General features: G+C 32.3%; 1 protein-coding gene and 2 long non-coding RNA genes across 3 annotated transcripts; 2 read left to right on the top strand and 1 right to left on the bottom strand.

The window, feature by feature from the left end:
* Positions 1-7540: 7540 nt before the first annotated feature.
* On the top strand, positions 7541-8266 carry LOC114733123 (uncharacterized). The gene is made up of 2 exons (XR_003739053.1): positions 7541-7987; positions 8106-8266. It is a non-coding gene; the product is annotated as an uncharacterized LOC114733123 (long non-coding RNA).
* An 88-nt stretch (positions 8267-8354) lies between these two features.
* LOC114733120 (cytokinin dehydrogenase 6-like) lies at positions 8355-12923 on the bottom strand. Its single transcript, XM_028920525.1, has 5 exons — positions 11722-12923; positions 11323-11450; positions 10967-11227; positions 10566-10828; positions 8355-10487 (listed from the first exon to the last, which is right to left on the bottom strand). The coding sequence occupies exons 1-5, from the start codon at positions 12341-12343 to the stop codon at positions 10166-10168; spliced, it is 1596 nt and encodes a 531-aa protein (XP_028776358.1). The 5' UTR covers positions 12344-12923; the 3' UTR covers positions 8355-10165.
* On the top strand, positions 12750-13535 carry LOC114733122 (uncharacterized). The gene is made up of 2 exons (XR_003739052.1): positions 12750-12808; positions 12922-13535. It is a non-coding gene; the product is annotated as an uncharacterized LOC114733122 (long non-coding RNA).
* Positions 13536-22811: the final 9276 nt, after the last annotated feature.

Raw genomic sequence — 22811 nt, forward strand, 5'->3', positions numbered from 1 at the left:
TTTTATTAGGACAAGCTTTTACTATACCCATGCAAGGCACGAGAGATTATACTTTAATGCTTATAAAATCTTAAACAAGTACTCCTCCGGTCCTTATTATAAGACCCAATTTGACTTTTTATTTGGTCCTAATTATAAGACCCCAATCTATTTTGTCTCTTATATTTATGCATTTTTTTCCAAGATAATCCTTCTAATAATGATAGTTTTAGCCAATATGCTTAATTAGTAAGGATATTTTAGGAATGACAACACTTATTTATTATAAATAACCAACTTAACTTACTTCTTTAATCTCCTTAAATAAGTCAATTGGGTCTTATAATTAGGACCGGATGAGTACATTGCATTGTTTAGAATAGAATTACAAGGTTGGAGTTTCAGTTTCCTCATAGCGAGTGGTTTTATGTCAAAATGCTTGGGATTCCGACACAGATTGAAAAGGAGGTTGTCGGGCTAAGGGTAATGAAGAAGAATGTACTGATTGGTAATGTGGAGGAATGAAACTTGAAGCTAGAGAGATCAACAACTCGAGATTGTCGGCACTGAAGGGGTGGGTGGATGATCGTAGATTTGAAAGTATTTCTTAAGCTAATTGGTCCTGGTTGATCCTAATAAATGCAGTGGCTTTGGATTGGGTTTGGGATAGCTTTGGTGGTGTTGGTCAGAGTTTCAGGGGGTTGTTTTGTTGCCCTTATTGATGTTGGCGCTTCCCTATATGTGACAATAGATGTGTGGGGAATGTGTCCCTGCTTTCTTCGCAGCAAAATTGGGGATTCAAATGGATAGAATTGACGTGTCTGTGACCACCCTAATTTTATTCGGGTTTCACAAAAATATTAAATATTAAATGTAAATAAAATAACTGAGAAGAAATAAAAGAATAATAAAACATTAATATTCTCTTTGATTCTTTCTTGAAAGTTAAGTTTGAAAAATTCACCATGTGACAAATTAAAAAAAGAAAAATTAAGTAAGAATATCTCTCTTACAATAAATAGCAATAAAATAAAAGATAAAAATTAAAAGCCAATTAACCTCCAAACTAGAAAATACGGGGTGAAGTCTTTAAAAAAAAAACAAAAGTCAAAAATACAAATCAAAATTTCTCATTTAAGATGATTGACTTCTCAATTTAGAAATATCTTTTGGAGTCATAATTGTAAAAATTTTAAAAAACAAAAATAAAAAATCATTTGGTGCTTAAATATGAAGTTTTATTATGAGTCATAATTGAAAAAAATTTAAAAAAAAAAAGAAAATCCTGGGTGGAACCTATAGATAGGAGAGTAAGAGTTAGAGGAAAAGAAAATTTTTCAGTGAAAAAAGAGGCAATTTAGAAAGCTTTTCTATCATGACAATGACTTGGGTTGAAGAAAGAGAGAGGAGGCCTAACTAGAGGAAAGTTCATTATCCATCTTCTTCTTTCTTCTACCCAAAAAAAGTCTATGCTCTTATGGTTATTATCACATTTGTGAGCTTGAACGTTGATGGCTAAGGGGTTGAATTAAATGTGATTTGAGTTAATTCTCACTACCCCCTTCTCTTTGATTTGTTTGAAATATGCTTTTATCTATTAACCCCCATATGTACTCCTTTTGATACTTACTTTCTTCCTTTTTTGTTTTTATTTTATGTTATTTATTTTATTTTTGTCCATATCATTTTGCTAATATATGTATATAGTTTTTTTATTATTGGCTTATTATATAATATTTTCTCTTTTTTTAGCTAATTGATAAATGGAGCATCAGGTATGAATTTCCGTTCCTATCTACCTTGTTTAACTTGAATTTCATGATGAATTTATTTTTGGGTGTTTTTTCCTTTTTATTTTTGAAAGCGCTTCCTTTTTTTAAATCTTTATTGTGTGAAGTTTTTAGAACTTCTGCAAATATCTAGATTCATTAGTAAACAGTGTGAGGTTATGTGAGTCTCTGCAAGAATATTAATGTGGCTGCGCAATTTCTTTTTGAAATAAAAAGGGAGAAAACAATTTTGGCCTAATGTTTATAAATGAATACTAAAATAAAATTTTTTTTAAAATATCTTTACATATTTTTCAGAGCTGTGTGAGGTTTTTAGGATTTTCGCAAGTTTGAACAATTATTCTCTTGTGAGGTTATTAGAACCTCCGCATGGAAAGTGATCCAAAGTTTCTTTCAAAAAATATTTTCTAAATAAAAATAAAAATATTGTTTTCATATATTAAAAAATACCAACTCACAAAAAATCATATTTTTTTAATTGAATAAATATCTTCTAAAAAATACTAACCAAGTGACACATATTTTTACCCCTGAACTACGTGGGCTTTGATACCTCTAAAGTGTATGTAGATCCTAAGTTTTTATCTTAGGTCAACTCCACCTTTGTAAACAATTTTTTTTGGTAAATAAATTTTGTTTTTGTTTCTATCTTTATTTTTTTAGGGTAATTACGGTAATTGTTCTCTTGAATGGGGATTGTGGGATGCCTAACATATTTTCCACACACAATTGAACCCTATTCGGTTTTCATAGACCACATTTTTTTTAGGTTTTCAAAATTAATCTTTTAAAATTTTGGTGGCGACTTCTCTTTCTTTTCTTTTTATGGGATAACCAGGATTCAGGCGCGACAGTGACGGTTCTTTGAACACTCATCCCTTGTTTCTAGCATAGTTAAATGTGTTTCTTCTGTTTTTTGGCAGCAACAGCACAATTAGCCCTCTATCTTTGACTGGATCAGAGTTCGTAGTTGAGTTGTTTTTTGAGCTTAAGATTATATTGTTTGGATTTGAATCCTTTTTGTGTTTTGTCTTTTGTTTAGAACTTTTTTTTGTTGATTTTAGTTTATATTAAATAAACCTAATACTTTTGGGAAAAAATTAGAATATAATTACATTTCATATGGCTCATGTAGCTTGAGGGGAACTATTATTAGAGATATATTGATATTGATATTGATAATGTGAATGTTTGTTTAGTGTTATGTCTATATTATAACTAAAGCTATAATTACCGATACAAATGGGCCTAGAGTGGATTTAAGAACTTGATAAAATTACACTTGTATTTAGGTGTGAATTCAAATATGACTTTTGAGGCAACCTGATAAAAGTCAGTAGTTTTGCATTGTTCTTCATATACCAAATGACATAAAGAACAACACAATCTATTTTGCTATTTTGTTGCCCTCATCTCATTTTCTCAGCAAAAAATGCATAATCAATTCATGTTTAGTTGAATCATTTGGCGGCAGCTCTTGTGTGGTAGGTAACACAAGGTTTAACTCTACCCTTATTTTCCTAACAATTGGTAAAAGGACAATTTAGAAAGAGATGGTAACACAGTCAACGTAACTTCGTAAATTATAAATTAGTGCGTGCAATTCTAATTGAAAAAATGGTACACACACATGAAAGTGAACTATACCTTGTGAGGAAAAAAATGAAAAATGAAATTTTCCTTTTTTCCCCAACAGTCGAAATTTTAATTATTAATAATGAGCTTATTTGGATTGACATATAAGTAGCTTTTTAAACCTGATTTATAGAATACGAGACAAGTATGTGAAGAAAGTTTTGTCTCGGCTTATGTAGACTTCACAGGCTTCTTCTCGAGGGGAATCTAGACAGGAAAAAGGGACCCCACGCCAAGCAACCAAAGCAAAAAGAATTTGCATTTTATATACCCAGTAGAATTCAATTTGCAGGCTTTCTTGTCTCCAAAACAATATCACCAAATATATCCCCTGCCTCCAGAACCACATTTCGTTTCATAAAAAAATCAGACTACTATGAAACCAAAGCAAGCAATAATATCTCATTCCTTCGATCAACATGCCGGTCAGTTTTCCAAAAAACTGATTGAACAAATTCAAAAACGAAAGTAGGAGGAAGTTTGCAAAACAAATCAGATCCACAACCAAGAAACCGAGCTACAATTCGAAGAGCATAGTAGAACACTATAGCCAAATCATTCCAAAATCTTTCGATTTACCACAGGTAAAATACTGAAGCCAAAATAAAATTTTTAATGTCACCGGAGAGAGCTTACTTGAGTCGAAAATTTGACCAACCAAGCTCTACACGGCGACCTGACTTGGGCGAACTGAACAACCTCAAATTGGAAACCGAGGATTAAGAGATTGGACAACCCAACGCGACAAATTCAAGCCGAGTACGATCTCACCGGTGTACAAATTCAGAGCAGCGACGGCGAAAGAAGGGGGAAGAGGTGAGCTGATGAAGCTAAGAGACGAGCTGAGTGAAGATCGACGGCAAAATGCAGAGTAGCGACGGCGAAGTCAAGAGCGAAGAGGCGAGTAGAACTAAGAGGCGAGCTGGGTGAAAAGAGGTGAGTAGCAACGGCGAAGTGAAGAGCGACGGCGAAATTTAGAGCAGCTACATGAGAAGAGCGAAGCGGCGAGCAGAGAAAGAGGCGAGCTTCCTCTATGTGAAGGCGTGAGCAGAGCGAAGAGAGAACCCCAGTCCAAAGTGTCAACCAGCGCTACAGAGGGTATTTTTGGGTCAATGCCGTTGCCTTCAATTATTACAGCCAGAAGCGACAAATTCTTGCTTCTGATGAAACCATGGTTTCACCAGTGGAAACCATGGTTTCAACCTGGACCACGATTTCACCAAAATGCCTGCCTGTTTGGATGATTTTATGTGCAAATCATGGTTTAAGCTTCCAAACCATAGTTTGCTTTGTCATCCAATCCAAACAGGGCCTTATTTAAAAATCTGTTCGAAACGGGGTTACAAACAAGCCCAATATTGTATGGGCACGAGTAGTTTTGTCAGATTTTTAAGAGGGACACGTATGAATATCTCAATCATTGAGACCTGATGACACAACTTTCATTGTTATGCACTAAAAGTTCAAGTCGAAGTATTTTGATCTCTCAAGCGCTTTCTTTCCTACTCTTCAATCTCTAAGCTTGCATTGAGCTGCAGCAGCTTCAGCAATATTTGCCCAAGACTTTATATGAAGAAGCGATCGGCAAGATTCTTTTTGGCGGTCAGAATTCAGAAGTTTTTATGGGACTATGGAGAGCTGTGGCTGTTGCGGCGAATTTCCTTCCCACGTATGGTCATTCCTTCCCTTCCTTTTCTCTTCTTTGCAATGAACTTTTCTTTAGTTTGGCTCTTTTCGCCTCTGGGCATTCATAATCCTGCTTGCCTATGCTGCTTTGGATGGGGCGAAAATGGCTTTGAGATTGTTAGGAACGAAGCTGTTTAAAAATGTGATGTAATGATATCATTAGTAAGAATAGAGTTGCGCGCATGACGGCATCATTTTTTCATTTGCTTGTTGAGTAGTGTAGACTGCAGAACCGAAGAAGAACACTTTAAGAGAATACTCTTAAAAAACCACAAATAGCTATCTGACTTTTATATTCTGATTATGGGTTAAAAGAACCCTAAGCGAAAAATGCTAAGCAATTTCTAAGCTCAAAAGCCCATTCAAACTCTAAAATTGGAACCTGACGAAATAAAAACAACTTAGTAACGAAATCAAATTGACGACTTATTTAAGAGACATTCGCATCAAAGATGGAGTTAGACTATTGGTTATAACGGCATGGGGTTTGTGAACTGAAAATTGGCCTGTGCTTTTCACTCAACTATCATTCTTTGGGATCAAATAATGGTTCCTAATAGTGTCATGTTGCATGAAGAAAAACGTTTCCTTTTTGCCCTTTGTAAGTTGTTTGTTTATACTTGGAATTCATATCCATGATGTTATTAGAAGAAAAGTAGTATCTTTTTATTTATATTTGGAATCCTTTATCTGCCTCCTATTACCTATTGCTTTGTATATCTTAGCTGATGGAAGGCTTTATGTATCGTGTGTAAAAGTGTATCAAAATAGACTGATCTGACGCATACATTTACTGATAGATGCAAATTGTATGTCCATAGTCAAAATTTATTTATTTATTTATCTAATTAACCATCATTATCATCATCATCTTTTACTAGAAGAATCTGCATGCAATGTTGGTTCTGCTTTAGGGGTTCTATTCAAACCCATATCATGAAACCATACTTATTCTTCTTGCTTTCATATTTACTTATATTTAATCAGATAATTACCAGTTATGTTCTACACAGCTTTCTGGCTAGTACCTTAAATAATGTGTTCTTCATTGCAAAAGCTTTTATAGTCTGGAGTAATCTATGTTACCCCTTAATTTGCATATGCCGCTAATAAGCTTAATCTTTCAGTGAATGATATCAGCCAACTGACCAATAATATTTACTGAAGAGAAATTTGGCGAGGTCATTCCACGGCTTTGTTGACTTCTAGAATTATCAAAACCCAGTAGAAAGGTTTACTTTTAAAGTTTAAGGGTTCAAGGTTGAATGCTACTCTAATGTAACAAGTCAAAGTCAATTTTAGTAGGTAACTATTGCACCACTCCAGTAATTTGCTCTCCACTCTAGTTCAAAGTGTATTTGTCAGTATAGGGATAACGGAACATACAGTCTCGAATGCATCAACAACATATAGGTTCTGGAAAATTCATGCTTTGTTCAGATAATTTCTTGAAACTGGTAGCACTGCAATACAGCACACTTGACAAGCTTACAACTTAAAACCTCAGTTCTGTGCGAATATGATTGGAATTTGTTAGCAGGATTAACATATAGTCTATTTTGTCATAAAATAATAATAAATAATTTTTAATTGTTAGAAAATATAATAATACTATTCATGGGGTTTCACTTAAAATTTTAAGCTTAGTTGAATGATCCTTAACATAGTATAGTATCAAAATTCATATGAACTTGTGATTATGGGTCTAATTCCTGCCACCCTCCATTCTTTTAGATCTAAGTAAGTTTTTGTACAAGGTATAGTGGGTCTGTGCTTTGTCCACACTTTAAGCAAAAATCGCTTTTGTATGAACGGCATGTGTTTTATATAATCATGATACAATTTTTTATGAGCCTTAACTTTAAAAAAATTTACGCTTTTGAGTTGATGTGATCCTTGACAGTGATAATAACATGCATAACTATTGCATGTGGTAAGCACAAATTATAAGATCAGTTCCTGGTAAAGAATCATAAACTAAATTTTATAAGATCTTAATAGTCAATCATTTGCTGTTGAAGACCTTTAACACCAACCGGCTTGTGCAATATATGGGTGCCATTTCTTTAAGATTGTTGTTATCACTCTCCTCTTGTTTCTCTACCATCTTGGGCTGCTTAAAGCATATTTGACTTTGCCTAACCCCAGCAGATTTTTATGTTATTGTCTTAATGATATGCAAATAAATATTTCAGTTGCTTATACAATGGTATTTGCTTGTGTGTCTCATTGCACTTGCTGGATAATCTTGTGCCAACACGTAACTTGCAAAACCTCATCAAGCCTTTGCATATCTTTAAAATATATAGAATTTCAGTCACTATTTGAGAAGATTCTTCGTTGACAGTTAATCGTTAGTAAAAAATTGTCTGAGCCTCAATGCATTATCAAAAAATTGTAAGTCAATCGCAACAGCTGTTTTTTGTAGACTTTTTCTGCACTTCAATTATTGTTGTCTATGATATTACCTGGCATAAGTCATCTATAAATAGTATCAATTTGAAATGATACAATAGTGATCATTAACCTCTCATGAGATGTTCCCCCCCCCCCCCCAAAAAAAAAAAGTGGAATAGTTCTTGAATGTTTCTTGGGGACGTAGATGGTTCTTTGAATCTGGTCATTGTTTTTGTTTTATGCTGCCATTAGTGTCTCTGCTTTCCAAAAAATTTATAAGATTGTTTTTTCCCTTTTTTTTTTTGGGTACTTTGTGTTGAAAGTTGAGGGTGAGCTATTGTTTCTTTTCATCCCTTTGAGCGTTATTATTATTATTTTTATGGCATAAAATTTCACCATGCTACTCACTGCACACTTTGTTAACATCTGAACAATGATATTCCTATCTATGCATCACGGGAATCTACATACAACGGAACTCTTTTTAGGGCTTCATTGTGGTAATCTTTGCTCTTTGACCATCAGAATATAGAGTGCTTTTGTGCGTTAGATTCTAGTTGTGAATAATTCATCAATGTTGTCCTAGTCAATCTGGCGCTCATTTGTATTTGATTTTAGTTGCCTTGGACAGGAGATGGGCCCCGGTGGTTCTATGTCCTGATCCTCCAGTAGCTGTTGGTAATGCCATCAGCAAAGAAACGCAATAATTAGCAATATCATGATGCAAGAAACCATTTGCTATATTATGTAAATTTATCTTCTTGCATTTTTTTTTCTTTAAAAGAAGCTACAAATTTAGTATTCTTGTAGATGAGATAATGCCACTCAACGGATAAAAACCACTTGTGTTTTCATATAACTTCATTGGAGTAGACAAGTGAGAGATGATAGAACTTCATAACTTCCATAAATTATATGTGTTTTATTTAATTTCAACATAATCTACTTGCATATCTTATCTATCGTAGTCCCCTTTTTAGTATGACAGCCACCTATCTGTAATGTTTGTCGAGTGATTTCAAATCAGAAGGAATCATCTGAAGGGATGCATTCTGGTCTCACCCCATGTGAAAGTTGGTGCTGTACTTTACTATGTGCTTGTTGAGAGGTATTTTGAGCAGAATCTGGAAGCGAGTCTTCAGAATCAAAGTGTGATAGAGTAGCAAATGTGGTCATGTGTGTGTTGCCATATTCATTAAGTGATATGTATGGCACTGATTGATGGAAATGGTCTAGAAGCTACTGTAACACCTTCTCCCCCTCTATTTCTATTGCGAAAGCTGGAATCTCTTGGACAGTAGCATATTGCTGCTCTTTCAGTTTCCTTTGGGTGTTGATGTTTTTTGTGTGAATGGTGATACTGTCCAAATATAAAGTAATAACAAAAGAAGGATAAGATATACCCCACTGAAAGTAAAATATTTCCCTGGACTTCTATGGCATGAACGTGAACAGCTTGATAGTTAACCTAAAATTGAGAAAGTAAATGAGCTATTGGCAGTTGAAACTTTTGGCCCTTTATTTTACTTGAAAAACCATATACAATTTTCCACGTCTTCCAATGTATCTTTGTTAATATGACTTTGGAAACTTTCTCTCAAGTCTTCTCTTCTCACCATGAAAATCAGAAAGTCAGATTATAGCTAGTCAATGTGTTTGTATTTTTTTACTTTCTAAAATTATTATAAATATAAAGCATAAACATAAATTTCCCAATAACAACAGCAGTAGCAACAAGATTTATCCCACCTACTGGAGTGGCTATATGGATCACATTATTCTATCAAATAAACATGCATATCCAAACTTAGAAGTTTTTATAACTGCTCTAAACCATTCTTACCTTTTACAAAGTTATATCTATGAACTTAGTAACATAAAGATGTTGCATAAAAAGATAAAAAGTATGTGAGAAGATTAGCGAAACTAAAAATTGAAAAAAGACTTGCAGTTGCTGAGCTGTGTGCAGCGTGAAAAATTTGTCTTCAATGTTCTTGTTCTGGAAAAAAATATATTATGGATATAATAAAGGTAGAAAACAAGAAAGATTTGTTACTATTATCCCATTTTATTTGGTTACTTTCTGTTGGAAAGTAAATTATGGTTCTATTATTTCATCCGTGCTACAGTTGTCAAAGTTCCCCAATTTCTTTTTTTGAATTTTCTGCAACTTTTGTGTAAGCCACTTTTGCCACATTTGTCCCAGTGATAAGTTGACAGGTATTATTGTTATATTGTTCTAATGCATTGTCACTATAAGGCGGTTATGAATTGCAGTAGGTAAATAGACTGATATCATTTCACCATTTTAATGGAGAGTTGTATAATTTTATAGTACGTTAATTATCTCTGTTATCTGCTGACGTGTTATAAGATAGATTTTTTTTACCTGATTGATGTAGATATTCCCATATACATATTGGGTTCTGTTTCTTGCTCTTAACTTACTCCATTGAATAATATACAAGGGCAGATATGTATACAAACTTAATATTTACATTCAGTCTAGTGATGATAATGTCTATGGATGCTTTGGCAATCTAATAATTCATGTCTGAAATATTTGATCCCTTCTGTTGACCAAATATTGACCAGACCTTTAACTCTTAGCTAATGACATATTTCGAATATGGTATAAGGGCCTCTTCTTTATCATATTTAATAAAATGTGGCTGTCGTCATGAGAATGCTGTTGCTTTCTGAAATATTCGCTGGCCAGGAGCAAGTATTGCCAATGGGTCAAAAACAGATTTTCTCTTCAGAAAAAGCTCCCACTTGGGACCAAAGTGGTCCCTCCATTCTTCTTGTGTAGTGTAGTGGGGAAGATATTGTTTTACCCCAGTGAGGGTTTTTTCACAGTATTCTAAAATTCTTTTATTCTGATTTAAAACGTGTTCTAGGCCGTCAGTTCCACTGGAAGAGGGGACTGCAGAGGTGAGAAAAGCTACCAGGTAGAAAATATCTTCCTCTGGAATGACGACGGAAGTTCTATTGTCCCACCTGTAAGCAACGTCAAATGTTAATACCATGTTAAAGCTAAAAGATGGGCATAGATAACCTGTATTATGAAACATTTACTTTGATGTATTTACTGGGTAGATGAGGACCGGGCCATTGCTTGTTTCTGTCAGAATATTTCCAAAGACAACTTCTGCAAAGTTGTGTATTTGGCTTCTGGGTATAAAAAGATTGAGCCATGGGTGTGGAACATCCCACAAGCCTTTTGACCGCAATTTGACCTCAGAGACGTGAACTCTGTCTAAGAAATCTACATATGTGACTTCTGTTAGAAAAAGTGTTGATGGGATATAGTTCAAGTGGAACAAATGCTTCTCGACGTCCTGCACAAAAAAGATAAAACAATGAGATAAATAGTAAGGGACAGTGTATCTAGATTTGTTTTTCCAACAAGAAGAAATATTCAATAACTATGCTTGTTCATATATGTTTTATGCAAGGTGGACTATTGCTTGCCTTACCTGATTTGCCTCATCATTGTCGTCTGGGTCGAAGTATTTGGCTAATTCTAGGCAGAAGAGAGTTCTTCCATCTGATTTGAACTTACTGGCTTGAACTGGGTCGTGTGGGTTGAAGGATGATCTCCAGTTGTTTAGCAGACCAGTTCTATTAATTATGACAAATCCTTCAATGTAATCAAATGCGTCTTCTGCAGATATTAATAGCTCTTGGTCTTTCGCAAACGCCTTGAAATCTGCATATAGAACTCTGATCCATTTAACCTGTTCAAAATAGTACTTTCCTGTGATGATTAGTGATACTTTCAAAATTTTAAATTAACACATGAATTTGTTTTTCGTAGTCACTGATGCATTACCATGGTGGGCGCTGGTTCCAATGAAATTCTTGCCCGTGTTATTATGCCGAACTGACCAAGGCCTCCAAGTACACTGTGGAAGAGTTCGCCATTCTGCTCCGTAGAACAGTTTAACACCTCTCCTTTTCCTGCAACCATTCACTCACCTCTTATAATCATCTAAGAGGAAATGTTTCTTTTTTCTTAAAAATAAAATTATTTCCAGTTTATTATTTAAGACTCTCTTATGTCAACGAGATCATGTTATCGAATGTGTAACGAGGAATCTTGTGATTCTATTACTTCAGTTTCAAGTGAATTATTAGTCAGAAGGGACAAAACAGAAACTGCGATACTTCTTTTGGCCCCTCCATTCCTTGGCCCTGATTTTATTTTTAGTTTTAGTACCAAGTTACGAACCTGTTACAATCTCCAGCTGCTGAACATTACTTATCTGGGGACCATGACGAAATGCCTGCCCACTGATTCCAGCGTTGGACAGAGTGCCTCCAACGGTCAGGTGCAGGTAGTCTGTCCATGACTTTGGTGCTAGCCCATATCTTAGGCTTTCATGCAGGATGTTTACCCACAGCTCGCCTCCGGAGACGTCCACATACGGATGATTTCCAGTATATACCTGCATTTCAGGGGTCTTGATAGATTCCATGTTGATCACAACTCCCCCGTGAGCTTGTGCCTGGCCCTGGAGGGAGTGACCATGGCCTCTAGCTGCAATCGTTAGATGTGATCGGGGACCCATCTGCCAGATATGCTTGATAGTGGCTGCAATATCAGAAACTGATTTTGGGTGCAGCACTGCCATCGGATGATGTTCATACCTGTTGCCAAAGTCCCGGGCTGCATGGCTGACATCATCAAAATTTAGATGTCCTTCAAGGGGAAGTGTTCTTAAGGAAGAAGGTATGATGCTGGAAATGCAGAAGTTAAGCCTAATGGCTATACAACTAAGGAACAAGATCATGAAGCCTCTGATGAATAAATTGTTGTGTTCTCTGAAAGAGACGAGTTTTGGGAAACTCATTTTAGAGTTGAAAGTGGAAGGCAGAACAAACAGAAAGAGAAGAGGTGATGGAGAGTGAAGAGTTCAAAGGGTTGGGCCAGAATTTAAAGAAGTTGTGTGGGTGGCTGAGTCCGAGTCAAACCATCTTCAGTTATGGGAATCCGTATGAAGACTGCCTACTAGGTAGAAAGTTTTTATAAGATTTTCTTTTGGCTCGCCTTTTTGGGTTCGTTTGTTTTAAAGGAGACGGCGAGGCTATTTTATACAGGAGCCAAGTTAAAGAAGGAAAGTGACAACAAAGAAAGATTTCACAAATCTTTCTTACTTTACCAAACAGTTGCAACCACAACACCATCTTTCCATCAAGGACAGACGTGTCTCTAACATATGCTCAGTAACCAATTTTAACGATGCCTTTTCCCAATTTAGAAAGAAGTCCATGCTTTCCCCCACAGTGCAGTATTCCTCCTCAGCCTCTAACGACAGGTACGCCATACTTCTCCTCCTATCTACCTGACACACACACACACACACGTATATGTTGTTGCTGTTGAAATCCATGGTTGTCAGAATGTAAACATCGCGAATCCCGCCATTAGATCGGATGAGAAGGACTCTGAGGGTTGGACTCGATTCATTCTTGAGGTGAGGAAGAAATGGAGCTGGTGGGGTCTGTGTTGGACCATAAGGCACGTGAAGTCTTCATTCATGTATGCTTGATTAGGACTCTGGCCCATGATTGAACCCCATGTAGGGACCTTTTGCTTGGGCCATTCATGTAGGGTAAGATAGAAGAGGAAGAAGAAACAATGAGAAAGAATGGAACTGTGAGTGGCAGCTTCAAGGAAAACATGGAAGGACTGATGCTTACATATCTGCTGTGCTGCTGCACTACCACCACTGCACTGCCACTGTTGTTTCAACTCAAAATCCCTACTGTTGGACAACTTTTGAGTGATTCTCTTGTCCTTTCCCTTCTTATTTTATTGGGTTGTCAATTAATTACTTTGGTACTACCATTGACCCTTTTGGAAAATGACAAAACTTAGGTGCTTTTACGGGATTGTTATCTGATTTTTTTTTAATAATTTTATAATAGTCAACAAACTTTTTTTTAACGAAGGAAATCATTTTGTACCATATTGTAACATTCACCCATGTGTCATGGGACTATTTGAGAACTTCTAAAGAAGACTTGGTATTTTAATGAGAAGATGGATAAGATTTATCTCTGCATATATATGTGTGTATGTATTTATAGTAAGCCGTATCATTTATAAGATATGAGTGGTAATCTCCCTAGCTCACCTATATTAGGAACGGCTTATATACAAGAGCAGAAAGAGTATAACTTATTATTATTTTTGAATTAAAAAGGCAGGCACTAACGGTCTGAGGACTGAGATCGAACTCTCACTTATAAGAAGAACTTACCTGTCACTAAATTATAAGATCATTAGTAATATAATTTATTTTTGGCACTTAATGTGATACACAAAGGCCCACATGTTTGATTTGCAATGAGGTGTTTAATTTTAACACGTTGACATGTCATTGGAAATCTTTCTAATCTGTTTCCTTTTTTAATGCAAGCTGCATGCAGTAGCCAATAAGAAATCACCCAATTAATATATACTAATATCCATTAGGGGAAAAAATTCATAAGCTGAATTGATCTACAAAACGACAAGTAAATTTTGGTCACAGACAAATAATTATTTCCATGTCAAGCTTAACAAGAAAAATCCCATTCTGCAGCTTCTTTTAAGGCAGGTATGTCCTTTTCCTCATTCAATGAGAAAAATCAATTTGACGAAAATAATTAATAATATCAATAAATAAAAAAGAGAAAGAACTTTCATTATCACGTGTTAATGAAGTATTGGGTGTCATAGAATAGTTGCAATCTCATGTGGTCCTGAAAGACCTGCCCTGCTCTGTGCAGGAAACACACATCAATGGGCAAATGGCTTGTAGGTTGAAAGGTCTGCCTCGTTGGCTTCATATTCACATTAAAACTTGATCACAATAATTGATGGATTGTGCGGATCCCTCCTCCCCCCTTCTTTTTAATTAAAGCAAGTTGGATTACCAACGGAATTAGGTCTAACGGAAGGAGTTAGTCCTTCACAATATGATGAACTAAGGTTTGCATCCCTATTGGGAGAAGTGCCTACATTTAATACCTGACAGTTCTTTGAATAGAATTGTCTCTAATAAGAAGATACTTATGTTTTAGTAAAAAAAAAAGTTGGATTATTTACACTTTATATATCCCATTCAATTAAACTGAACCGTAGTGTAGGATATTCTATCCATGCCCAACTTCTGGATTCCATAGTCCATTGTCCATACCAATAATAAAATGATTTTTTTTCCAACTGGACTTAATATAAGACATCCCTATCAGATTGGTTAGACATGATTTGAAGATTTTATTATTTTACTTCAAAAAAAAAATATGATGCAAAATACATGAAGTTTTCCATTAATGTTTTTTAGAAGCTAGCCCAAGAAGTTGATTTTTTAGATAATAATTTAGATTTTTAAAAAGTTAAAAATGATAATAGAATACAAATTGTGCACTTCTAATCCAAAATGAGGTGTTGTAGCTTGTTCAAATCTTTTGATTGAATTGATAGAGAAACTGTTAAAGGCAGACGAAAAAAAAGAGAGAATAATTTTTCCTTCAAATTTTGTTGATGAGCAAGTATTATCAAAAGGTTCAAGCTATTTATATTTTTAACAGTCTTGTTATATGTTAAATGAATAATGAGTACTAATTTTTTAGTGTTGATCCAATCCCATTAATAAAAGATTGTATAATATTTTAACAAGTTAACACACACACACACACAATATTCATGAAATTTTTTTCCTTCAAAATCAATAACAAGAGCAATTATTATCATAATTTTTTCCCCCTCATCCTGCTCAAGAACACACGGATGTGATTTATGTCTTCAATTTAAGAGACCACTCAATTACACCTGCAACTTCAAATCTTGTGTGTGATAAAGAGGACAATCAAATTTACAGTCTTTTAATCAAGACAAACACAAATGGGGTCCCTCACAAAATGGCTCAAATACATGCATCCTCTCTTCTGTCCCTTATACACCCAAACCATTATATTCTTCTCAGAATTAATCATTCAAATTAACATTCTTAAACTCATCCACTCTCTCATCTTTTTCTTTTTGTTAATTAACCTTTCTTTTTTAAAGCACTTATTAAACAATTTTATGTAAATAAAGTTAGTTAAAATTAATTTTTCTTGTAAAATCTTGAGATTATTCACAATAAAAGTCTTACTTTATTTTAAGTGTATAATGTGAGAGAAACATCAACATGTGTTGATTTATTTGAAGTTAGAGCTTTTTTTAAAAAAAAATTTATGTCCTTTTAAATAAGGTTTGAGTTCATGTGGAAAAAAAATTATTACTCCCTCCTGTACATGTTACTTCCTTCAGTTTTATTTACAAGATCTCAAAATTTGTATTGCTTTGATCCTTTTTTAATAAGATCCTATTAAAAGTTGTTTGAACTTAAAATGTGTTTGTGTCAATTTTACCCTCATTAATTTTCTATTGTCTTTCCTCATATTGTATTCTCTTTCACTACTTATTTCATTACTAGTATTTCTTTCTCCCAGTTGCTCCCTTGTTAAATAAGAGCATACTTTAAAAAAAATTTAAGTTTTACATATTTATTATTTTTAACTTATTTTAACTATTTTTTTAAATCACTTAATCTTATTAAAAAGATCTTATAAAAAAGATAAGAGGGAAATACTCTATAAGTCACCTCTAGCTATCTCATCAAAATCAAGGAGAAATAGTTGACTCGTGAATTAATTTTGTCCAAAAATAAAGCATTTTTTCAACTTTACTTACGTATAATATAAGAGCATAAGGAAACACTACATAAATTTGGATTAGTGGTTAAATATATAGAAAGTCAAATAGTTTGTCATAATAGTAATAAATGAAAAGTACAAAGAGGGGAAAACATCAGTGCTTTAGGAAGTAATTATGAATGAATATTAATATGTGTGAAAGCTCCTTAACCCTCTTTCTCCTAGTTGCTCCCTTGTTAAATAAGAGCATACTTTAAAAAAATTTTAAGTTTTACATATTTATTATTTTTAACTTATTTTAACTACTTTTTTAAATCACGTAATCTTATTAAAAAGATCTTATAAAAAAGATAAGAGGGAAATACTCTACATTCTACAAGTCACCTCTAGCTATCTCATCAAAATCAAGGAGAAATAGTTGACTCGTGAATTAATTTTGTCCAAAAATAAAACATTTTTTCAACTTTACTTACGTATAATATAAGAGCATAAAGAAACACCACATAAATTTGGATTAGTGGTTAAATATATTGAAAGTCAAATAGTTTGTCATAATAGTAATAAATGAAAAGTACAAAGAGGGGAAAACATCAGTGCTTTAGGAAGTACTCCCTCCGTTCCTTATTATAAGAGACATTTGATACTTATGCCATGTTCCTATATATAAGAGACACTTAAAAGTTGTCTCTACTTTTTTGTGTTGATTTCCTATTTTACCCATATTTATTGTCTCCAACTCACACTCTCTCTCCCTCTCACTTCTCTTTCTTTCAATAATTTAATTATTCTCTCTCATGCTCTCTCTCCTTATTAATGAGGGTATTTTTGGAAAAAAAATTATATTGATTGTTCTTAACTAATTTTAACTGCTTTTTTGATCAACGTAATTCGGTTATTCGTCTCTTATAATAAGGAACGGAGGGAGTAATTATGAATGAATATTAATATTATGTGTGAAAGCTCCTTAACTCTCATAATAATTATGGATTATGGGACCACTTATGTTCACATTATGGACAGCAAAATCGCCTTTTAAGCACTCACTCAATTCTATTATCTCATTTACCCTTCAAGGGGCGGCGTGACGACGAGAGTCCTGTTACGTCATTTGATTTATAAAATAATTATAATAAAATAATACCACATCAATCTCTCCTTTATTTATACATTAAAAATATTCTAGAAATTAGTAAGAAAAATCAAAGCAATCATCAGTAAACGTATAATTGAACATATTGATATAAAAATTATACGTAATTCTTTGTATTCTTTTTATCAGATTTTGTTTTTAAAAAAATTTAATTGGTCATGATTGTTAAAGATTTTTATATAATAAGACAGAATCAAAATGCCACGTATGCCAACAGATTGGGGAGCACAGAATGCCACGTAAGGGGAATCCTCAGCATTGACCATCATGACTATGCTGACTAAAGAACCATACACAGACAAGGGTCGGTACGTAGGACACAAAAATTAATTTTAATTGATTCCTAAAGCAAAAAAAATAATTAATTAATGATCTGATTAGGCCTTTAATTTAATTATCCCACTCTTTTCTTAAAGATAGGGCGTAACACATGTTAGAATTTTAGTGTGTACTATCAACTATCAAACAAAGTCGCATATTGTTCAAGTTAAAAGAACCCAAAAAAAAAAAAAATCTTAGTGCATATATGCTAAGATATGAATTTGAAGTAGTCAAAAAAAAAGTCAAGACAGACAACAATAGTCAATAACCCCAACAATTTTGCAAATCAAACTTAGAATTTTTATAGAAAAAATACCTATATTTAATACTTAATAGTATCTCAATGCAGAAGAAATTTGTCAATTTCCCCCTCCATTCAAGTTAAAGGGTCAACGGAAAAAAAATGAGTTACTAAGGGTCTGTTTGGTATGAGACAAATGGAGGGAAGGGGAAGGGAGGAAAAATTTTAATGAGCTTGTTTTAAATAATTGAAGAAGTGGGGTTAAAATTTTTTGATTAATTTTAATTACTCTTTTATCTTATATTTTCTTTTTATCAAAATTTTACAACCCCACTTTTTAAATTTTTTAAAACAAACTCATTAAAATTTTTCCTCCCCTCCCCTTCCCTCTATTTTCCTCATACTAAACAGACCCTAATAGAGCATCGGTTCTATTAGAACTGTAGAAGGGGTTCAGGCTCCTTAGGTAGAGTTGAGAAAAGGAATGGGCCACCAACAAGTGTTGGTTCCATTAGAAGAGGAGTTCAGATCTGTGTGAGTTATCTTTAAGTAGACTCAACAATACTTAAATTTGTTTTAATTAGATAACCATCCACAAAGAAAAAAAAAGGTTGGGTTCATTACCACAACAATGTACCTAAAATTTACATAAAAAAATTAATGGGTAAAATCAACCAATTAACTGAGTATAACAATTATATATAAGAATTTCAGTTTCATGTAAAAAAATTTGGAAGAATTACAATAGGGTCTAAAAAAAATTACAAAATAAACTCTAAAAATTGTTATTTTCTACTTTAAAACTTATTATTATAAACTACTTAGATGATTATTGATACTTTTTATTAATTATTTTCTTTATTTGGGATCTTATTGTAATTTTCTCAAGAAATTATTTATAAGTTGAGTATACCCTTTCTTTTTTAAGTATTATATTATGGATGCCATCATCCTTAATTAAGAGAGAATTACAATAAGGTTCTAAGGAAGAAAAATAATTGCAAAAAAAAATCAAAAGTTGTTATTTTTTTACTCTGAAACTTGTCATTACAAGTTACTTAAATTGTTATTGAGACTTTTTAGTAATTATTATTTTTTGTTTAAGACCTTATTTTAATTCTTTTTATAATTAATATGTAAGATATAAAGTATTTTTGCCCTTAAAAGAAATAGATATTACATTCAAAATTTTTCCAAGCCTCCTGCCTTCAATTAAAGTAAAAATGCATTCATTTGATCCCTAAATTAATTTTCATAGCCATACTGATTAATTTCAATTCATCATCTCCGCTATTTTGTGCCAATTTAAAATCAGTAAATCAACATATTGTCAACATGCGTTTTTATGTTGTCACAAAAAAATATGTTTTTGTAACTACAAAAAGTAGTAGTATATGTATGGTTTGTTACAGAGTCATTTCAATTATGCCACTCTTTTGATTCTCAATGTATTTGCTTTAATTGATGTGTCTCCTTATCTCTATTTTACTTGTCCTCACTATGCTTCTTATCATTCACAACATTTTAGACCTCATCTGTCTTTCATAGTCCATTCCTCCATTAATTTATATATATATATATATATATATATATCAAAATTACCCACTTCATCCTGCTCCCACCACATTACAATATTCACACAACAAATTCCCAATATTAGTGATCACATGATTTGATTCAAATTCCTGTTTGTCTTCAATAAATTCTCAATTGACTCAAATAGTGCACTTCTAATGAAATTAATCAAAATATGCCTCATGACTAAAAAAAGTATTTATAAAAATACCTATACATTATCAATAAATGAAGTTATTATTATATTATACTCCATTCAATTCTAAATATATGACTCGAATTTAGAGATATAGTTAAAAATAGTTAGTAGCCTTAATCTTTTTCCCAAATCTACCCTTTTTTAAGGAAAAAGTGAGATTACTTTTTCAAGGAGTATTTAACAATATTTCTTTTAATAAAATATATTTGACTAAAGTGATAGAATATTCTCGTTTTCTTTTATAAAATGAAATCGTGAGAGAATGTTCTCTAAATCATATGAAATAAATGCTTTAAATCTCTTTAACTTTATCTAAAACTATGAAAATCATACTCTTGTATCATTGTTACAGATCTGCTGGATAAGAAAAATACCCAAGTTTTCTTTTTCAAATTAAAGAATATTTTAAGAATAAAATTTTTATGGAATATATTGGACAATGTGACAGAATATTATGATATCTCTTTTTTATTTAAGGTAGAATCCTAAAAAAATACTTTTAAATTTTAAAATTCTAAATCAATCTTGTTTATTACACTTTAATAATAATTGATAATATTTAAAAAGCATATGATAACAAATTTTATAATCATTTCTGATTTGGGATTTTGAAATGTTAGAGGTATTTTTTTTAAAATTTTTTTTTATTTAATTTGACATCACAAGACAATTTTCTCTTAAAGCTATTTAAGCTTGATTTGGTTGGCAATGATTTGACTTATATATGACAAGAATATGAATTCAAATTTTGTTTCCGAACTTTATCAGTAAATAATTTATAAATATATTTGTAAGAGTTGTTTACGTTTGAGCTTGAAGCCTGTTCTAACTTGTGCGTTTTAGTAACATCCAACCCAAAGAAATTTGTATTATTAAGTGTAAATATTCTTTTGAAATTTTATGACCAAAATCTTAATAAGCTTGAATCGTAATACTAAAAAAGTAAATCAAAATACTTGCCTGTCCCTGAATAGCTTCATAATTAATGTTTGGATCAATGTTATTTAGGTCAAATTCAATGAATGAAACTAGCACACAAAATTTTTTTTTAAAAAAGTTGATAATAATTATGATTTTTTCCTTTGTCTGAGACAATTGTGGATTGCATGACGATGCTTTAATTGTTAAAACTTTCAACATTGACCCACACACCTTTTATTATTAAAGTTTTTGAAGATGGCCATCCTTCCTAATAACAAGATTCTTCCCTAGCCAAACATGTTTGTCTCACAAAAGCACAAGAATTTTTATATGATCAACCTTTTGAAAATAATGCAAATATTTTCTTGCATATTCTTTTAAAAGAAGAAAATAAAGCTTGCATTAGCAACCGTTAATTCAAGTGATTCATTGTTTATTTCCCTTAAACAAGATTGCAATTTGTGTGTAAATAAAATTGTCATTGTCATATCAACAAGTATTGATTTTAATGACGTCTTTGAGAAAGATACCATCAAATTAGAGGTGGGAATCAGGACTAGCTTTTCAGGGCTGGCGGGTTTAAAAGGGTCAGCCCTTTAGGGCTGAAATTTCAAAAATACCCCAATTTGCTAGGCCCGGTCGTTAAACTAACAGGGTCAGGGTTGGCCTGCGGGCTTTTGGCTTGCTTAACAAAAAATGTTATTTTTTATATTTCTCATATTTTTTATCAAAAAAATAAAAATAAACCAATGAAATTGTTAATAAAAGACATAAATATGAATAAATTAAGTCACAAATACAAAATATCATCATATATAAATATCCATCAATATCCAAGAACGTCTAAAACATTTGTTAACAAGATAACAACATCCAAAAGTTTTATCTATAGTGTAATTGTGTAATAAATAAACACTATCATTAATATTTTGAAACTTCATCATCACTATAATCAATTACTCTTTTTTATAAGTATGCTTTTCTTTCATAACAAAAATATCAAGTTTTTCTTCTTTATAGGAATTTTACTTTTAAATTTTGCAATCTAGCTATTATTTTACTTTAATGTGAGAAACATTATTGTTAAAACTTATTAATTTCTAATTCAAATTATAGAATCACAAGTTATATAAGTATAGAAATACTCTATTATCAAATATATATAGTTTAAAAATATCAACATACATAATATAAATCAAATCATTATTAAAGTCCAAATTAACCCATTTTTTAAAAATTTAATTGGATAAATTATTGTCTAAAACTAAATAAATCAAATCATTCTATAAAATTTAATTTTAAAATGATAATAATAACTAAATATTTGAAATATTATTAACAATATAAAAAATTAATAATAGTAGAATCACATAAAAAAATTTAAAAAACAAAAAAAATTATAAAATGGCCTTAACGGGCCAACCCTTTTAAGCCATTGGCCCTCCAGGGCTTATTTCCCATTTGAAAGGAAAAATTTTAAACTCGGCCCTCATAATTTCAAGGCCTAAACGGGCTCGATCCGTTTTCCCGGCTCTACATCAAATAGACCCGACAATGCTCTTGAATCTAACACAAGTTAGCCATATAAAAAAAAATTTCATAAGATTTTAGTCTCAGTTTAACGAATAATCCGAGTGTCAATTTTGGTTTATATAGTTAAATTCAGACCAAATTCTTATGAAATTACATGGACCAAAACTGATAATTTGAAGCTACAGGGAAACTTAAACCAAAATTCAGTCATAAGCTATAAGCACCGACAATGATACTACCTCTTTCTTAATTAGGATCTCATTTGATTTTTATTTTGATCCTAAATATAAGAATCCTATTTATTTTGTTTATAATATTTATGTATTTTTTTCAAGATAGTCCTTCTAATAATAGTAGTTCTAGCCAATACACTTGATTAGTAATAATATTTTAAAAAAGACCACCTATTTATGACAAATAACTAACTTAACTTTTTCCCTTAATCTTTTTAAATTAGTCAATTAGCCATTATAATTAGGATCGGAGGTAGTATTAATCTTTGTTTTCAAAGATGGGCAAGTCCAAACAAATATATATATATATATATATATATATCGTATAGAACAAATTTAAAGATGAGCAGACACATCATGCGTGAAAGAAAAAAGTGGAAATTGTATGAGGACAAAACAAACCTTAGCAAAATATGAGTCAGACACACGACACGCATTCAAAGGATAAAATTGGAGG

This window comes from Neltuma alba, unplaced genomic scaffold (genome assembly GCF_004799145.2).
Source record: "Neltuma alba isolate B1F8T4 unplaced genomic scaffold, ASM479914v2 tig00012966_pilon, whole genome shotgun sequence".
NCBI classification, from domain to species: domain Eukaryota; kingdom Viridiplantae; phylum Streptophyta; class Magnoliopsida; order Fabales; family Fabaceae; genus Neltuma; species Neltuma alba.

What these genes read in the sequence shown, in the direction of transcription:
- LOC114733120 (XM_028920525.1), bottom strand. Translation starts at nt 12,343, where the DNA reads ATGAGTTTCCCAAAACTCGTCTCTTTCAGAGAACACAACAATTTATTC. An exon ending in GCAGCTGGAGATTGTAACAG is followed by an intron (nt 11,451 to 11,721) that starts GTTCGTAACTTG and finishes GAATGGTTGCAG; the next exon opens with GAAAAGGAGAGGTGTTAAAC. An exon ending in ACAATGATGAGGCAAATCAG is followed by an intron (nt 10,829 to 10,966) that starts GTAAGGCAAGCA and finishes TTTTTTGTGCAG; the next exon opens with GACGTCGAGAAGCATTTGTT.